Genomic DNA, 20,624 nt, shown 5'->3' with positions numbered 1-20,624 from the left:
CAATTCTGTATACATCTATAAAATATAATTCCTAATATCAAAACACAATGCTCACTTGGTTGTTACCGTCGGTTACAGTCCAGTAAAAATCTTTGAAAATCTTTGTTGAATACGTATATTTATTTTCCCAGTGCTATAATTATTATAATAATTATAATTTAATATTTTACGAGACATTGTTTCGCTGCGTGTTGCTGTTTGAAGAAGATACTATAGCCGTAACTAGTGAGATATAAATTATATTTCTTTTTTCTTTTATTATATTTTTTTAAATGTTTTATTATTATATAGTTTTTTAATTATTGGCGCATTGGCAAACGAAACTGGAGTCTTAAAGTCCTGTTACTTTATACTTGCAAGTAAATATTTTATTTATATTTTATATTTTATATGCATTTGTAATATTTTCGTGTTCAGACAGTTAACTCGTATTGCAGGGATTCCGACTGCGATCGTGCATTTCAAATTATTCTATATTATTCTCTAACTTCTATTTTTTACTATAAAAATGAGTGACAAGGCAAAAAATACACGTAAACGAAGTTTTTCGGAATCTTGGCTTCAAGATAATCGTTTCAAACCTTGGATTCGTAAAGTATCATCGGACGAAAGTCTTTTTTATTGTATTATATGCAATAAAGAAATGTCTTGCTATTCATCGCATGTTGCAAGACATGCAAATTCTGCGAGTCATAAGGACAAGATGAAACAAAATATATCAGATGACAATATAAGTCCAAGAACCAAAATTTCAAAATATGACATTAAATTTCAAAAAGAATGGTTGGATATAGCATTATTTAAGCCATGGTTACGCGAAGTGTCAAATGACAAGCGTGCATTTTTTTGCACATTTTGCAACAAATCATTTATTGGAGATTTATCTAACGTATATCGTCACGCATTTTCTAAAAAACACGTGGAACAAAACAAACAACAAGAAACAGACGAAGATGTCGATATGATAGAGGAATCAATTTCACTTAAAGAGCGAAGGAAATTGGCAGAAATTCGATATGCAGCGTTGATCGCAGATAGAAATATTCCTTTCCAAACTGCGAAAGATATTCTCAATTTTTTCCAAGAGATAGGAAAGGATTCGGACGTATTACAAAAAATGAGTATGAGCCGAAAGAAATGTACAAACATTATTTCAAATGTACTATGCCCAATAGAAACAGATCGTGTGGTTGAAAGCATTCGAAATACCAAATTTTCTATTTTTATAGACGAAACGTCTGATATTTCTAATGAAAAGTGGATGACGTTTCTTGTTCGATTTGTTGATTCTGAAACATTAGATATTCGCACGCAATTAGTAAAATTAATTAATATTGACGCGAAAAGTAGCAGTGCGGACAAAATATTTCATGCATTTCAAAATGAGATGTGGAGATTACAGATTCCATTTACAAATATTATTGCTTTATCATGTGACAATGCGCCTGTTATGGTAGGAAAATATACGTCATTTAAAAGAAAATTAGAAGAAACTTGTAAACATTTGCTAACATTTGCGTGTCCATGCCATTCTGCTGCATTGATTGCACATTCTGCATGTGCAAAAATACCAGAGTATTGCAAAGAATTTTTGAAAAAAATTTCAAATTATATTAATAGTAGTCCTAAGCGTTCAGCTATTTATAGAGACTTTAGTGATTGCTTTTTGGAAACAAGTCACAACATTTTAAAATTGTCTCATACGCGATGGCTTTCTCGCCGAGAGCGAGAAGTTAAGTCGATGAGATCGCTCAATTAAAATTGAGTAAAAGTAATTGAGTAAGTTGATTAAAATTTTTCGTAATATTCGGCGTAATAAGGGTAGGATGACCAAAAATTTAAATAGTTTACGGGAGTTTACGTTAATAAGTTTACGAGATATTTTATACTTTAATTTGACATAATTTTATATAAACTATGAAATATCTCGTTAAATATTCATATTTGAATTATTTTATCTTAAAACTTTTATGCACAAAACAATGAGAGAAATCAATTGGTGTAAAAAAGAAACACATAGTTGTCTTAAAGAAAAAATATGTAGCTGAAATGATATATTTTTTCTGTGGAAGCGTCTGTCCTTGTCCGGAATTTCTTAATTTCCCCGCATGAGTTCACCAAAATCCAGTCAGGACTCGGACTTTTGTCACTCTTGTCGTAAATTCTACACTGGGCATCGATCGTGTAATTTTCTCTAGGAACGAAAACGTGAAGAGTGAAAATTTCACAGCACAGATGTCTATACTAGTACTAGATCGCTAACTTTAAGCTTTGACGCATTGAGTAAAAAGAAACAGGAGGGAGCGTTTGATCGTAAAAGTGCGGACGAAAGTGACTATATAAAGTGGTCGCTCAAGATGGCCGCTCAAGGGCGCCAATATTGAATGACTTGTTATGTTTAATTAGGAAATAATGTACAATTAAAAGAAAATAACTATAATATGCAACAATAATACCAAATTTTAATGGCGTTTTTCATTGGGATTGCACTCGTGCAGTATTTCCATAAAAGCAATGTTAAAATCTAAAATCTAAATTTATATTAAATTCTTCGTCTTTACAAAAATTTATCCATGCATTTCTTTGATCCGGATTTTTCGGAAACCTGTTTGTGAGTGAAAATTATTTAGTAATTATTGTGAATCTACAATTTCACAATACTATACATATGATTATAATCTCCAAAATAAAAATCTCATTATTGTTGATAATACTAACCGATGAAACGTTATTCCATCATTTCGAGCTGCTGCTGTTATGCCACAAGCTCTACAGTATACCATTTTGATCGTTTATTTCCATACACTGTTGCATAAAAGACTATACACTGCATATTAATGCGTACGGCGTACGGTATGCCGCTTGCCGCTATGCTCGAGCATTCCCTCTCACTTTCAAAAAGTGGTCGCTCAAGATGGCTGTCATGACGTACATCCGTCCGCGGATTTACTTAGTCCTGGCTAGTATATGCTCCCTCCTGTTTCTTTTTACTCAATGCCTCAGGCAAACCGGTTGTGGGCGAGGGACGATAAAGAAAAGGGGGAGCTAGAAACAGCTTGTAGGCGAGAGGCGACGAAGGAAGGGGAGAGCATGATGATCTCATCGACTAAAAGCGAGAGATCCTCAAGCGACCCTCAATTTAAATTTTTCTAATTTAAATTTTGATGATATGTGGAAAAAAATTTTACGAAGTAACAACACTATAAAATATCCTAATATGAAATCTTTGGTGAATGCTATTCAAACACTGCCTAATTCTAATGCAGATCCTGAAAGGATGTTTTCAGTTTTATCTGATTTAAAAACCAAAAAACGCAACAAACTTTCGGTCACCAATGTTAACGCTCTTTGTGTTTTAAAATCAGCATTAAAATTGCGTAAGGAAACAGTGCTAAATATGGATATTAATGAGAGGCATTTGTCTTTGATGTCGGCAAAGACACTGTACGCCAGTAGTCCTGGGAAAATAAAAAAAAAATATAACGTTACATATTGCAGATGATGGTCCATCAACATCAAAACAATAATAATTACTTTTACCTTAAATTATAATTTTAAAAAAGTGGTACGATAGGGCTCCAGGCGACGATTCACTTAAAAAAAATCGAACGCGCCTAGTTAGTGGAACCTCAAAGGTGGTGTGGAAGACCACTATTAATAACACTTAAAATTACTAATGAACTAATAATACGCTACACATACTTTAACATGCTAACAAGAGTGCAGAAAATCTTCGATCTATTTGACTGCATTTGTAAGATGTATTTGACTGCATTGTATGTTACCGTTTCTCCACTAATCTCCACAGTACAGTAACTTTTGCTAATATGCAGTAATTTAAAATAAATAGTTAAAAATTTTCCAGGTGTGTAATCTTTCGATAGAGATAAATGTTAAGAAGCAAGCGTGGCTAATCGATTAAGGCGAGTGGCAGAAATATTGAAAATCTTGTATTTGAAAACTGCTTTTGTAACATTTTTTTTCTTTTTCGATATTTGTTTCTAGCACTGTACCATCAAGTGAATCATTAGATAATGCTTTTGGCTAAAAAATATTATTTTATATTTATTAACAATAATTGCACATGTTAAATTGCACTTTGTTGCAATATGTATGTTGTAAAATGACTTCATTTTTCTATTTATAATAGCAAATTAGTATTCTTTTTAAAATAATTAGTTATTAGTTTAACATATGCAAATATATTATTAATATACGAAATAATATTTTTTAGCCAAAAAAACATTATTAACTAACTTACACTGTTAGAAACAAATGTGGAAAAAAGAAAAAAAAAAGTTGCGAAAATCAAGTCTCGAATACGGGACTTCGAATCCGCTAGGCACTCGCCTTACTCGATTAAAAGCGCTTGTTTCTGAGCATTTGCCGTCCGCAATGTGTTTACGTCGGCTCGATGGTAGCAAGACAGAGACGTCCGCTCTCTCTCTATAGCCGAACGGCCGAGCGCACACAGACGCGTGACGTAAGCGCTTCTTACTTGTGTTGGGGCTCGAGAGCCGCGAGCCCGGTAGTAGATATCGCATCACTGCTCGGGGCCAATCAGACCATCCAAACGGTTCGACTAAACATGGTGACCTTCAGTGCTTGACGTTTATGTTCGGAAACGCATGATTGAGTGAAATCTTTTCAGTGAAAACGTAACCGATAAAAATGTTAATATCTAAGAAAAAAATACTAATTCCTTAACGAAAAAGATTAATATTTTTATGTTAATTTTATATTTAATTTTTCTATATTGAGTTTATAATGTTTATTTATATTATACTTTATTACAGGATATTTATTAGTTCATAAAATATTACTTCAAAATAGATTTTTTTCTGCAAATTTGAAATCAAAATAATATATGTGACGAGAATGCTGCTAATATAAGCTGCTTGGAAACAGTAGTTTTAAATTTACCGCTTATCTGTGACGTCACACTTTGACAATTTTGATTGGTCGCGTGCGCAAGAGCATACCCTTGTCTTTATACCATGGGCCAGCCCACTCCCAGATACGGCCAACAGACCCCCAGTCATCATCAGGGACCGTTTGTGCATCCGCCGCCGCCCTCGATGACCCCCAGTCATCACAGATCTACTCAGTCGCATAGACCTACGCCGCCCCTGTCCACTCCTTCCGGCGATCCGACAGACTGGAAGAAGGCGGCCGAAGCATGGGCACGACTGAAGAGTGGTTCCCGTGTCTCGTGAGTATCCTTGCTTTTCTCATTTTGCAATCTGATAAGATCGTCTCAATGAATTCTATCTCTCACTAATAAATTAAGTAAAGATTTTATGAAAAATTGTTGATTTGAGATGTTAATGCGAATCTTGCCGACGAATTTATTTGAACGGTCGTATGTGCTTTCAGTGGATCAACGCCTAGGCATGGTGGAAAGAAACAAGGTGAGTTATTGCGCATAATGGCGGCAAAGAGTTGGGGGACTTGCTTGTCAACCAATCACAGGGGACCCATTTTATGCGCGCAAAATTCAAACGTTCACAGCTGATTAAAAAATCAAAACAGTATTGTAAATAAATAAATACTGCGACTATTACAATTTTTAATGCAACAGGTCGGCATACTGTCTACGAAGATAAAGTCACATAATATCAAGAGACACGGCAGTGTCTCGCGCCAAGTTCACGCGCAGCGCAAGACCGACCGTGTATCTTTACGCGAGACCGAAAGTTGAGACGAGCCGAGATTATTGGATCTCAGTAATGCCTGAGCCGATCGATTTAAAAATAGGCTCAATCGATAGCGCTTACCCAAAATATATAATAAAAGTATGCTTGTTTTTGCTCTATATGCTGTATAAATAAAGATATTAAAGTCTAAAGTCGAAATGTCATGAAAACTATGAAAATTATTTCAGTCGTCTGGGATGTACTTTATAAATTCTTGCCGATAGATGGCTAGTATCTCAGATGTACACATATCGGCATGTATCGCCGGCAACGCATGCACAAGCCATGTACATGCGAAGCGCGGAGCTCACATGTACAATGTGACTTGCGCATATATGCGGTAATCCTTTTATTCCTGCTGCTGCTGCTGCTGTTTGTGTCTCAAATCTGGCCACATAGCGGTATACGTGTGTGAAATAAAATATGTGTAATACTCCTACATTGCTGATTGTGCTTGAGAGTTTCGAAAAATATTACGGTGCGGATGATATTTGTTTCTCACTTTAGAGCAGACTCTGTGCGTTGTGCGCAAGCGTTGTACCTATACATATATCCCGTACGCAGGCTACAGACGTCGCGCACGTGCAGAACGGCCAAATCGTGGTAATATAATGTAATATCTGCTAGTTTCTATTTTTTATTGTCAGTATAAATTGTGAACATGTTAAAAATAATTATATGTAGTATATTGTTTTTAAATAACTAATCAAATGAATAATACGTACTAACATATTTAATTAATTATCTAACTCATGTACTCAATGTATTTGAATATCGTTTTTGAATGCCACTTATAAATTGCAAATTTAATTTAACTATGTAATACGAGTTTGTAATTCTATTTATAACAACTATAATTAAATTATTTATTAAACTGAAAGAGATGATAATAGGTCAGGGCCTAATAGAGACTAAATAAAATAGATAATTATAAACGTTGTAATATATACAGGGTGTCCCATTTAACTTGAGACAACTAAATATTTCGAAAAATAAGCATTGTACGAAAAAATGTCCCAAATAAACTTTTAATATTATCAAGGGGGACGTCTGCCTGTGTAAAAATTAACCTGCCGCCACCGCTCCTTGGGGGTGGGGCGGGTGGCAACTTTGAAATTTTAAATGGGAACCCCTATTTTTTATTGCAGATTCGAATTCCTTGGAAAAAAATACATAAGTTTTGTCCGAGACATTTTTTCAAATCGTGATAGATGGCGCTGTAATCAGTGAAAATTAGTTTTTGCCATTTTCTCTCACCATCGGGGTGCTTTATTTCGGTGAGTCCCCTCGCCTCTCACTATTCAATTACAATAAATGCTCGAAATGATGACTTTCCATTTCGATGCATTTATTAACTCGAGCTTGGAATGCTTGTACACATGTAGAAAGTGTATCTGGCGTTATTTGTGCGCAAGCATATCTAATACGTTCCACCATGTTTTCTCGAGTATTTGGTACTTTTGTATACACTTTTTCTTTAAGGTAACATAAAATTATTTCAACTTTCAAAATTATTTCAAAATTATTTCAACTTTCTTCTCTAAAGATAAATAATCCATTATTTATTTGCTGACATAAAGAACGCGTCCGTAAAAAAACAAGTAGCTAGCGTACGTATTACTGAAATTTACTTGACTTGAAATTTAAAAAATCCAGTTATTGAAGAATTGTTCTGACTTAATTTCTTTCATTTATTTTGTTTCTCCTTTTCAGTATTTTCAGTATTTCAGAAATTTACTACATATGTAGATGCCTCATAGTTTTGGTACGCTAGCTACTTGTTTTTTTACGGACGCGTTCTTTATTTCAGCAAATAAATAATGGATTATTTATCTTTAAAGAAGAAAGTTGAAATAATTTTGAAATAATTTTGAAAGTTGAAATAATTTTATGTTACCTTAAAGAAAAAGTGTATACAAAAGTACCAAATACTCGAGAAAACATGGTGGAACGTATTAGATATGCTTGCGCACAAATAACGCCAGATACACTTTCTACATGTGTACAAGTATTCCAAGCTCGAGTTAATAAATGCATCGAAATGGAAAGTCATCATTTCGAGCATTTATTGTAATTGAATAGTGAGAGGCAAGGGGACTCACTGAAATAAAGCACTTCGATGGTGAGAGAAAATGGCAAAAACTAATTTTCACTGATTACAGCGCCATCTATCACGATTCGAAAAAATGTCTCAGACAAAACTTACGTATTTTTTTCCAAGGAATCCGAATCTGTAATAAAAAATGGAGGTTCCTATTTGAAATTTCAAAGTTGCCACCCGCCCCACCCCCAAGGAGCGGTGGGGGCGGGTTAATTTTTATACAGGCAGACGTCCCCCTTGATAATATTAAAAGTTTATTTGGGACATTTTTTCGTACAATGCTTATTTTTCGAAATATTTAGTTGTCTCAAGTTAAATGGGACACCCTGTATAGAGAAAAAAATGATTGGATTAAAGCTGATGATGCTTCAATTAGAAAAACACAATGGCCTAGAAACAATATGATATTTATAGAATTTTGTATTTTTGTAACTTAATTAATTAAAGAGGACCGTCGTATGCTGTATACTGAAAGTACAACTGGGGTGATGATGGGCCGTCTTTAGCAAAATCTAACTAATATTTCATTATTTTAGCTTTAAAAAACACTGTCGTATATATATCATTAGAAAAAAAAATTCTATCAATTACCTTTTTTAAAAAAAAGGTAAAATAAAGGTGCCAAGTACACGCTCTTGTCACAATCAAAACTAATTACTAAAAAAAAAGAAATAATATCTCAAAAAATAACCTTTTCAAAAAAAAAAGGTAAAGAAAAAGACGCCAAGTACACGCTCTTGTCACAACCAAAACAAAACAGTATTGTTTTACATTTAAAAAAAATTGCCGTATATATTAAACCTATCAAAAAACCTGTCGTATATATTACCCTTTCAAAAAAAGCTGTCGTACATATTAAAACCTTTCAACAAGTAATGCTGTTGTGTATATTAAAACTATAAAAAAATATGATATCAGGAAATGACGCCAAGTGGGATTAAAGAACTATGAAAAAAGTTGTACACTATTTCTATAAAACTCTTCTATAAAACTTTTGTACATAAAGCTGTCGTATATATTAAAAAAAAAATCTAAAAAAATGCTGTCGTACATATATTATTATATTGCATACTATATTTCACCATATTTTACATATACTATACTATATATATTATATATATTATAACATATACTATACAATATATATTATTTATAATATTACATATACTATATATATTATAACAAATTAAACTCATAAATAAAAAAAATAAAAAAAATATTAAAAAAATAAAAATATTTTAGCAAAAAAAATTTTTAAATATTAAAAAAATTTAATTAAAATAAAAAAATATTTATTAAAAAACGCAAAAAAACTTGGCGTTGCTACACCTCAAAATATTATAAAGCAAAAAAATTAGTAATAATATAACAATTGACGATAAATTGACATAATGTAATAAGTTGACATCATGTAAGTTAACATGTAGTTTACTGTAGCAACGCCAAGTTTTTTTGCGTTTTTTAATAAATATTTTTTTATTTTAATTAAATTTTTTTAATATTTAAAAATTTTTTTTGCTAAAATATTTTTATTTTTTTAATATTTTTTTTATTTTTTTTATTTATGAGTTTAATTTGTTATAATATATATAGTATATGTAATATTATAAATAATATATATCGTATAGTATATGTTATAATATATATAATATATATAGTATAGTATATGTAAAATATGGTGAAATATAGTATGCAATATAATAATATATGTACGACAGCATTTTTTTAGATTTTTTTTTTAATATATACGACAGCTTTATGTACAAAAGTTTTATAGAAGAGTTTTATAGAAATAGTGTACAACTTTTTTCATAGTTCTTTAATCCCACTTGGCGTCATTTCCTGATATCATATTTTTTTATAGTTTTAATATACACAACAGCATTACTTGTTGAAAGGTTTTAATATGTACGACAGCTTTTTTTGAAAGGGTAATATATACGACAGGTTTTTTGATAGGTTTAATATATACGGCAATTTTTTTTAAATGTAAAACAATACTGTTTTGTTTTGGTTGTGATTACATATTACACCAAACTCTAAACAAATCTTCATATTATATATTCATTTATTACTTACACGACGGTCACATCGGTCTTTTCCAAATTTAAGAAAACTCTCTGCACGAACACTATATATTTTTTTAAGAGGAACACTATATACACTTTATATACGTTAATAAAGCATGTCATCAGCCATCAGCCATACTGAATTTTCATGAAATGGGCCCCCTATGATTGGCTGTCCGCTCCCCACTACCTTTAGACTACTGCGCAACCACAAGAATAACTCACCTTGTTTCTTTCCACCATGCGCCTAGGTATGATGAGTCAAGGAAAATTCCGCGTAATTACGACGAATTGATAGGCAGAACAACGCCCTCCGGAAGAAGTAGACCGTCCTCTACACGAACCCCATCGTACAAGTCTCCGTGTGGCACTCCGCGCACGAATTCTAGTCCGCGGAGTATATCCTTCAGCGGGGACGGTACTCCTTTGTACGACGAAAGCTAACGGAGTTACATGTGCATAGCCGATTATATTTATTAGTTACGTGATATGTTGTGTGCGAGCAGCGAACGCGGGTTGTTGAACACCTGTTTCATCGATGAAAGACAGAGGCGTCGTTGATTGCTCGCGTTTGAACGGATCGCTCAAAAGGGAGAGCCCATTGATTGACCGCCGTAAGCTGCACCGTATCCGTACGGTTTACAGCAATTCTAGTGCGATCACATCAGTGTGATCTATTTATTTTGTAGCGGTTTCTTCCTACAGTGTACATAAAGTCTATAGGAAATCCACTGAAGCCTAGCAGCACGCCCGGCAATTTTCTCGACTCATTTTCACACACTTTGACGGCACCGATGGAAAGTATCGTAATTGCAAAAACCACAACTTTCTTTCAGGAGAATCATTTGTACGACCTTTTTCTTCTCAAATGCTCTTCGTTACAGTCGCACTATTGAATCGAGACGAAAAAAACTACAATGAATTAGAGTTGCAATATTTTGCATCAATGCTATCGGCATATTAGATTTGTAAGATACACACGGAGAACTGATTGTTCCAACTATTAATAATGTTAGCGGTACAGCCGCGGCTCTTAAGAGGATGCTGGAGTGCCTGACGAACTCCGACGCGAAAGCGCCATCATTTCGATGGAACTAAAAATGAGAGTGATATTATCGGCATAAATCATAATCTAAGTATGAATGTATTGTGTATGCGTATGTGTGGTGCGTGTATATATTCGCATATTATTGTATAGCGCCTCTCTGATATTATCCTGGAACTAATCTTCTGTTATTTTTTCATCTGTTATACCGATATTGGACGCACACGTATGTAAAAATAGTCGGACAAGAATATTTTTTACATTAGACTTTTCAGCCCAATTTTAATGGTTCCATAACATTCTATTCTGCAGTCCGCAATTCGGGCTGCTCTTATTCAGCGTCTTAAAACTGTTAAACTTTTATAAAAAACGAAAATAGATAGCTCTATACAATATGTTATCCTAAGAGCAGAATAGAAATTAATGAATAGAAACAAATTTTGTTATTAATTCTTTTTTTTTCAAATAAAGTCGAGCAGCCCGAATTCCGTTTTTGTGTACACTTTACTCCTGCAAAAGGATTTACAATTCTATGCAACCAATAAAAAGATATTCTTGTTCGAAAAAATATAATGTCCGGCCGGTAACTCCAGCATCCCCTTAAGCGCGGCATTATGTATATTAAATAGTCATTCCACTCTTAAAAAAAGCATGAGAAGTCGATAGTCGAATGTATTGAAATCTCGAAAGTATCGAAGTGTATTGTTGCAGTTTTATCGCGACGCTGATTGGTTATCTCAATGTCATATGCGAAAAATATATTTTGACAGTTTATATTTAAATGGTTGTCAAAGGCAATATTGATCATGTGCAAAAAATATATTTTGACAATTTATATTTAAATGGTTGTCAAGGCAATATTGATTAGCAATTTATAAATGTTTCTATGACAATTGTTTACATTTCCTCAAGCTGTCAAGTTGTATTCAAATAAAAAAAAAATTTTAAATATGTAAAAAATTAGGACGTTAATTATAAATTTTTTTGCAAAATTATTTAAATATATATATTTTGTGGTAGACTCAACCATAATTTTATAGTTGGATCGACCATAATCCGTTGTGGTAGATCCAACCATAATTTTATAGTTGGATCAACCATAATTCGTTGTGGTAGATCCAACCATAATTTTATAGTTGGATCGACCATAATCCGTTGTGGTAGATCCAACCATAATTTTTTAGTTGGATCGACCATAATCCATTGTGGTAGATCCAACCATAATTTTATAGTTCCCATTACCAAATATTTGGTAATCAGGACGAAATGATTTAGTTCCCATTACCAAATATTTGATAATTAAGACAAAATAATTTAGTTCCCATTACCAAATATTTGGTAATTAGGACAAAATGATTTAGTTCCCATTACCAAATATTTGGTAATTAATACGAAATTATTTAGTTTCCATTACCAAATATTTGGTAATTAGGACAAAATAATTTAGTTCCCATTACCAAATATTTGGTAATAATTACTAAATCACTTTGTCCTAATTACCAAATACTTGGTAATAATGATTAAATCACTTCGTCTTAATTACTAAATATTTGGTAATTTTTAATAAATATTTACTTGAATAAAAAAATCATTTACTTGATTCTAATGAATATTTACTTGATTCTAATGAATATTTACTTGATTCTAATATATATTTACTTAAATAAAAAAAATCATTTACTTTATTCTAATAAAGATTTACTTGATTCTAATAAATATTTACTTGAATACAAAAAATTATATATAAAAAAAAAATTATTTATTTAAATCAAAAAAATATTTACTGAAATAAAAAAAATATTTACTTGATTCTAATAAATATTTACTTGAGTCTAATAAATATTTATTTGATTTTAATAAATATTTACTTAAATAAAAAAATTATTTGCTTGATTTTATTTAATATTTACATGAATAAAAGAAATCATTTACTTGATTTTAATAAATATTTATTTGAATAAAATAAATATTTATTTAAATCAAAAAAATATTTATTTGATTCTAATAAATATTTACTTGATTCTAATAAATATTTTCTTAATTCTAGTAATTATTTACTTGATTCTAATAAATATTTACTTGATTCTAATAAATATTTATTTCAATAAAAAAATTTATTTACTTGAATAAAAAAAATATTTACTTGATTCAAGTGAATATTTACTTGGAATCAAAAAAATCATTTACTTGAATCCACTCTTAAAAAAGGCATGAAAAATCGATACTCGAATGTATCGAAAGTATTGTTGACGCTTTTTTGCGACGCTGATTGTTATCTTGATTATTCTGGCAGTTTGATAGTTTGAGAGCAAAAGTTATTTTGGCGGTTATTTAAAATTAAAAAAATTTTTTTTAAATATTTAGATTTTATAATTATTAAATTATAATAATAAGTGCGCGCGCGTAGCGCGCGCTTGTATTGTTCTAGTATATATAAAATTCCATACAGTATATCGTTTTAGGATATAGTCACATTTGTTTGAAATTACTTTAATAGCTTGCGTCTATTTAACCCTCATTTAAAAGAGCATATTATCTTATGTAAAAATGTGCAAAATCGCAAAAAAAAATCACTATTTTGTAATCTGCCTCAGTTATTTACAACCTTTATTCGAATATATATGTACCAACAAACTATATATGTTTCTTAAATACTTAGAACAGATGGTATTTCGTACATACAATTTATACAGTTGTTAAACGGTAACATGAAACACGAAAGCAATATATCTCAAATCCGTTGTTTCTTTCTTTGGCAATCCTACCTTTTGTTCCCCGTTTCTCATAAATATTTGCAACGAGTTCTGTCCACACAAGAATATCTCTCTTTTAGGGCCACTTTAATCGATCAGTAACTTTTCAAAATAGTCAACTTAAAAACTTATATATGTCGATCCTAACATAAATCTTTTATTTAACATATGAATAGAAAGTGTATAAAAGTCGACAGTAAAAAAAACAAAACAATATTTATAATACTAACATTATAATGTTATATATAATATTTACGTTATGAAAGAAATTTTCTCCTATTGCAATATTTCATTCTTTATGTAATCCTTTAACCATTGATTAGATTTACGACATTGGAAAAAGTGATCCTTAGAAAATAAAACTTTTATATTACACTGTAATGCAACTTTATGACTTGTGTGCGATTCCTAACTCGTTAAAAAAAGAATATTGAAATTACTGCCTACGATAATATCTTATAAAATATGAACAAAACATTTTATATTACAAAATAATTTATAAACGCAAAACAAAAAAAATTATTTTCTTAGAATTATCAAAAATATTAGCAATGCAAATATTAATATAATATGAAAACCTTTGCACGATTATCGTCCGAACATCGATATTTGATCCTCTGACAAAAAGTCTTCCGAAACTGGAACATCCTTATAATAAGCACATGTGATATTGTTGTTGGCCTTTTTCGTTAATGAACAGGTCGTGTAGCTAAATAAATACAGCAAATCATAATATAAATACAACCATAGCATTGCTTAAATTAAAAAAAAAAATTGAATAAATGGAAATTACTTAGGTTTAGTTATGCCTTCGTACCCCTCGTGTGAGACTGTGTTTTGCAATGAAGCGTAGAAAGAGGATGTTCTTTTCAGCTGATCTTTCAAGAAGTCCGCATCTGTATAAACTTTCGGCTGCGAGATGCGCAAACGCTGTATAAAAAGAAATTGAATGTATAGTTTTTCTTGATGTAACAAAAAGAGAATAATTTAATTTTTATTTGAATCAATTTTACGTTATCTTGTGCAGAGACCTTAATTTCTCTACTTCGCTATCGGTGGATGAAGATCTCAATCTTCTTTGTGCCTCTTGATTGATTAAAAAAGTGGTTTTGTGCGGTCTTTGATGCACAACTGCTTTGCGGCGTCTTCCTGCATTCGTCGCTTCATCGTGCGTACTTGTGCAAGGTTCGGAAAATAAAGTCTCTTTGGCACTCACGATTGGAATTGTCGTTCGAACAGATTCAGACCCGACTCCTCTCGCATTGTGCTGCGAATTCGCCGCATATTTCTGAGGCATTATTTTCTTTTCCACTTGACCGTTGTGCATTCTTTCTCTATGTCTTAAAACTCGTTCGATCTGTATTTTTGGTATGCCCGAGTAAATCTCACTCTCCGATTTGTCCAAATTTTTGTAATCGTTGCGCTCCGGCTTAGTACTTATTGGATTCGACTGATGAGCGGTGATGAAGTCATTTTTTACGCTTTTGTATCCCAGATCGCTAGAATGCACGTAGCTTTTCGGTTCCATCGTTCGGTTTCCAATCTTGTTAGTGTCTACACAATTGCTATCGAGCATGGCGGTCTGCTGTGGCGAAGTCTGTTCCGACTTGAAAGTATGTTGTCTTGCGAGAACCATCGGGCTGTGAATGCATTCTGAAAGCGCTTCATAAGACGCTACATAATTCAAACAATCACACATCTCGACAATCTTATCAATATATGCCCGAGAACAATTCTTATCTATCAAATTATTGATAATAATATTCGGTTTATCCTTCTGGATGTAGTCCTTCAATATGGTCATTTTCCTGGAAGAGTGCGATGTATTTACGTTCGGTCTAAAATTCTGCTCACCATCTTCGTCATATGCCAAGCTCGTTTGTGAAACAGGTGCTTTGTTTTTTGACTCGGGAATTAAAGGCTTTATGAACAAAGTATTTTTCTCGTAATTTTGAGAACTGTATTTCAAGCAATTATTATATTTTTCCTTCTTTTTTGGAAACTTATTACTCGAATATTCAGACTGAATACGTTCAGCTAATCTGTGAGACTTTGTTCTGGGAACAACTTCATCATTGTTCACGCATGTGTATCTCAGATCTGTCATTTCACTCTTCGAGTCATCATCGCTATCGGTAATAGGAGTAAGCCAATGAAATGTTATCGGACATCCCTGGTTAACGTATGTTCTCCATAGCAGATAAACATTTTCCCAGTCATCGGAAAAGCCGTTGTAAAATTTTCCGCGTACATAATTCGGCAAATTTGGCAAGGAGGGACGAGTGATTAATCACTCGTCACTTCCACGCAGATTTGCCGAATTATGTACGCGGAAAATTTTACAACGGCTTTTCCGATAACTGGGAAAATGTTTATCTGCTATGGAGAACATACGTTAACCAGGGATGTCCGATAACATTTCATCGGCTTACTCCTATTACCGATAGCGATGATGACTTGAAGAGTAAAATGACAGATCTGAATTACACATCCGTGAACAATGATAAAGTTGTTCCCAGAACAAAGTCTCACAGATTAGCTGAACGTATTCAGTCTGAATATTCAAGTAATAAGTTTCCAAAAAAGAAGGAAAAATATAATTGCTTGAAATACAGTTCTCAAAGTTACGAGAAAAATACTTTGTTCATAAAGTCTTTTATTCCCGAGTCAGAAAACAAAGCACCTGTTTCACAAACAAGTTTGGCATATGACGAAGATGGTGAGCAGAATTTTAGACCGAACGTAAATACATCGCACTCTTCCAGGAAAATGACCATATTGAAGGACTACATCCAAAAGGATAAACCGAATATTATTATCAATAATTTGATAGATGAGAATTGTTCTCAGGCATATATTGATAAGATTGTCGAGATGTGTGATTGTTTGAATTATGTAGAGTCTTATGAAGCGCCTTCAGAATACAGTCACAGCCCGATGGTTATCGCAAGACAACATACTTTCAAGTCGGAACAGACTTCGCCACAGCAGATCGCCATGCTCGATAGTAATTGTGTAGACACTAACAAGATTGGAAACCGAACAATGGAACCGAAAAGCTACGTGCATTCTGGCGATCTGGGATACAAAAGCGTAAAAAATGACTTCATCACTGCTCATCAGTCGAATCCAATAAGTACTAAGCCGGAGCGCAACGATTACAAAAATTTGGACAAATCGGAGAGTGAGATTTACTCGTATTCAACGAGCGGAAAAATTGCACACAGCAAGCCTATATCAAGAAGATACACCGCAACATGTATTGAATTGAAATTTAAATATCATCTTGAAGGGAATATTGTTGACGAAACAAATGGTAATTGAGTAAAATCCATTTGTTTCGTCAACAATATTTCCTTCAAGATGATATTTATATTTGAATTTCGATTCAATACACGTTGCGGTGTATCTTCTTGATATAGGCTTGCTGTGTGCAATTTTTCCGCTATTGAAAAAAATAAAATGTTAATATTCAAAGGTGAATTTAAATAATTGGTATCCAAAGTATCCTCTTTAATACGTTCAGCTAATCTGTGAAACTTTGTTCTGGGAACAACTTTATCATTGTTCACGGATGTGTAACTCAGATCCGTCATTTCACTCTTCAAGTCATCATCGCTATCGGTAATAGGAGTAAGCCAATGAAATGTTATTGGACATCCCTGGTTAACGTATGTTCTCCATAGCAGATAAACATTTTTCCAGTCATCGGGAAAGCCGTTGTAAAACTTTCCGGGTACATAATTCAGCAAATCTGCGTGGGAGTGACAAGTGATTAATATGTCAAATGTATGTGGATAAAATGGATTTTACTCAATTACCATTTGTTTCGTCAACAATAGTCCCTTCAGGATGATATTTATATTTGAATTTCGATTCAATACATGTTGCGGTGTATCTTCTTGATATAGGCTTGCTGTGTGCAATTTTTCCGCTATTGAAAAAAATAAAATGTTAATATTCAAAGAAATGAATTAATGATGTCTATATTTTGTCTACTTACCATGCTAATGTTCCTTTAATTATTAATTCATGTTGATTGTTCAACATAACTTTCCATTTTAAAAACACTCTTTCAACCTTTTGTATAACATTGGTGGAAATCCTTGATGAAGTATAAGATTGTAAATAATCTTTGCTAACATTTGTATTAGCGGATACAGAGTTGGAGGCACACTTCACGGAAAGTGTATTTGGTAGGGAAAACTGTGCATAATTGTCCTGCACAGTTAATGCTGCTTTTTTACCATTTGACGATATATGAATAGCACTGGATATAGCCATTATTTTTTCATTATTCGTATTGTAATGCTTCTTCTCCAAGAGTAGACTTCTGAGAATACTACCGGAAGTTAAAGTCTCGCTTTCGGCCGAAGAAGCATGTGACATTCTAGAATTCAAAGGTGAATTTAAATAATTGCTATACTGTTATAAGTATATAGAAATATATGTATTTTGTAAACAATGTAATTTTTGTCTATTTTAGAATAGAAACAAATACAAGAGCAGTTGGAACATACAAGTTTTAAGGAATTGATGAAATTGAAAGAAAAATTGGGGACCAAGATATATAATGAGACGGCATTTGGAAGAAGAAGCAAGAGAAGAGTAGAATTTAAGCGGGAAAATAAAAATAGGCCATGTGAGATGTCCGCTAAGAAGCCAGTTTCTAGGTTTAATCCGGCGGTTGTGGTTAAAAAATGTGTATCACGAGATCCTAGATTTGATAGTTAATGCGGTATAAACGATGAAAAGGCCTTCAGGCACTCTTATGCATTTCTTAATGAATATCGAGCAAATGATCTCCAAACTTTGCAAAAAGAGTTAAAAGAACCAACTGATCCAAAAAGTATAAAAAAGATAAAATATCTCATACAAAGGCTTGAAAATCAATTAAGAGAAGGGAAGAAACAGAAGGAAAAAGAAGAAAAGAAGGAATTGCTGGAATTTATTAAACAAGGAGAGAAATCAGTCTTTAAGAAAAAATGTGAGTTAATAAAATCATTAAAATTTAATACAATTCTGATTATTATTTTATTTTATTTGTTTTTTACAGCTGAAAAGAAAATCTTAAAATTTAGTCTCACGGTATGAAGAATTGAAGAACACAGGGAAATTAAAAAAACATATTCAGAGACTGCAAAGGAAGAATGAACACAAGGACAGAGCAAAGTTAAGAGAGAGAGAAGAATTAGATGAAATAGAATAAAATATATTTGCATAAATGATTAAGTTTAATGTTATTAAGAAATATTATATCTGTAATTCATCATTTATAATAAATAAATAATTGTTTGTATATACTGTTTCATTGTAAACATTGTAAAATTCATTGTAAACATTGTATACTAACTTTAGTGTAAAGATCAATTAGGCTTTGGTTGAAATTACAATTGATATTAAATGAAAAATTAGTTGCTCTCAATGTTTTACATATCAATATACTATAATGTAATAATGTCTTCTGAAAGTTTTATTGTATTTTTATTTTCAGTTTATCTGATTATTTTATTAACAACCATTGTTTCATTTATCGACATAATATTTAAGTTATTGTGCGACCTTTTTTATCAAGCCTTGAAAATAGAGATTCTGAGCTTTAAAATGCTTTGTTTAGAAAGTTAATATGATTTTTGTTATAAAAATGTAGCCTTTATTTGAAAACGCTTTACAGGATATATATGTACCAACAAATTATGTGTGTACCAACAAATTATATATGTTTCTTAAATACTTAGAACAGATGGTATTTCGTACATACAATTTATACAGTTCTTAAACGGTAACATGAAACACGAAAGCAATATACCTCAAATCCGTTGTTTCTTTCTTTGGCAATCCTACCTTTTGTTCCCCGTCTCTCATAAATATTTGCAACGAGTTCTGTCCACACAAGAATATCTCTCTTTTAGGGCCACTTTAATCGATCAGTAACTTTTCAAAATAGTCAACTTAAAAGCTTATATATGTCGATTCTAACAGAGAGAAGCCTGGGAGGGGCCATGCCGTCGTTTTTCATACGACGCTTTCTCTAGGCCAGTGCTCGGAATTAGTCTGAACATTTCAGCCGATTTCCGTGGTATACGCCTCCTTTCCTCTCCTTACCGCGCGCGCCGCAGCCGCTAGGGCCAGCGCCGCCGAGCGTTAGGAGCGACACTATCTGATTATGAGTGGGTTCTTTTCCCTATTTATTAAAATTTTAAAAAATGTATTAAAATTTATTAAAAATAAATTTTTTATTTTTAAATTTATTAAGTGGAAATATTTCAATAGATTTCCACGTCACCCATGAGATACTAATGCTGACGCGTTTTTTTTTAATGGTTTCCCCCGTAGACCTATTCCACTAAAGATAAAAATAAATTCTTAATTTAAAAAAAAATATATATGTAAAAGAGATTTTCTTAATTAGATTTTCTTAGCCTTTTATGAGAATGAACAATTGATGCAATAATGTAGATAAAAACCACTTTTTGAAAAACGTGTCAGTATTAGTACCTCATGGGTGACGTAGAAATCTATTGAAATATTTCCACTTAATAAATTTAAAAAAAAATTTATTTTTAATAAATTTTAATAAATTTTTTTAAATTTTAATAAATAGGGAGAAGAACCTACTCATAGAACCTAATCAGATAGTGCCGCTCCTAACGCTCGGCGGCGCTGGCCCTAGCGGGTGCGGCGCGCGCGGTAAGGAGAGGAAAGGAGGCGTATACCACGGAAATCGGCTGAAATGTTCAGACTAATTCCGAGCACTGCTCTAGGCCGTACAGTAGCGCTAACTGGATCCATTTTTTGAGCCGGCGGAACTACATGGCCAGATCCACTTTTCGCTATAGTAAAACGGCCGATTGGTGCATGTCTGTGCTAGATCCACAATTATGGATCTTTTCTTTTCATTTTGTCGTGCACCTCGTTTCGCATAGTGACGAGCTTTTCTTCTCGCAGGTTTTTGTCCGA

General features: G+C 32.5%; 2 protein-coding genes and 1 pseudogene across 3 annotated transcripts; 2 read left to right on the top strand and 1 right to left on the bottom strand.

Annotated features, from left to right (window-relative positions):
- The first annotated feature begins 67 nt into the window (after positions 1 to 67).
- LOC105668577 (uncharacterized) lies at positions 68 to 13,647 on the top strand. Of its 2 annotated transcripts, XM_067354136.1 has the most exons (3): positions 68 to 5,212; positions 5,377 to 5,411; positions 10,118 to 13,647. In XM_067354136.1, exons 1-3 carry the CDS (start codon positions 4,998 to 5,000, stop codon positions 10,159 to 10,161), a joined length of 294 nt encoding a protein of 97 aa, XP_067210237.1. In that variant the 5' UTR covers positions 68 to 4,997; the 3' UTR covers positions 10,162 to 13,647. The 2 variants fall into 2 exon arrangements, with proteins under 2 accessions (XP_067210237.1, XP_012216449.1); XM_012361026.2 differs by lacking the exon at positions 10,118 to 13,647 and having other exon boundaries at positions 5,377 to 7,115.
- On the bottom strand, positions 13,640 to 20,307 carry LOC105669020 (uncharacterized). Its single transcript, XM_067354137.1, has 7 exons — positions 19,509 to 20,307; positions 17,668 to 18,054; positions 16,996 to 17,109; positions 14,696 to 15,928; positions 14,458 to 14,594; positions 14,243 to 14,373; positions 13,640 to 13,715 (listed from the first exon to the last, which is right to left on the bottom strand). The coding sequence occupies exons 2-5, from the start codon at positions 18,051 to 18,053 to the stop codon at positions 14,546 to 14,548; spliced, it is 1,782 nt and encodes a 593-aa protein (XP_067210238.1). The 5' UTR covers position 18,054; positions 19,509 to 20,307; the 3' UTR covers positions 13,640 to 13,715; positions 14,243 to 14,373; positions 14,458 to 14,545.
- LOC105669021 (ribosomal RNA processing protein 36 homolog) lies at positions 18,113 to 19,479 on the top strand (annotated as a pseudogene).
- Positions 20,308 to 20,624: the final 317 nt, after the last annotated feature.

The sequence above is a fragment of the Linepithema humile genome, chromosome 4 (genome assembly GCF_040581485.1).
Source record: "Linepithema humile isolate Giens D197 chromosome 4, Lhum_UNIL_v1.0, whole genome shotgun sequence".
NCBI classification, from domain to species: Eukaryota; Metazoa; Arthropoda; class Insecta; order Hymenoptera; family Formicidae; genus Linepithema; species Linepithema humile.
The sequence above is the reverse complement of the archived record's forward strand: the minus strand, read 5'-3'. Positions and strand labels throughout refer to the sequence as shown.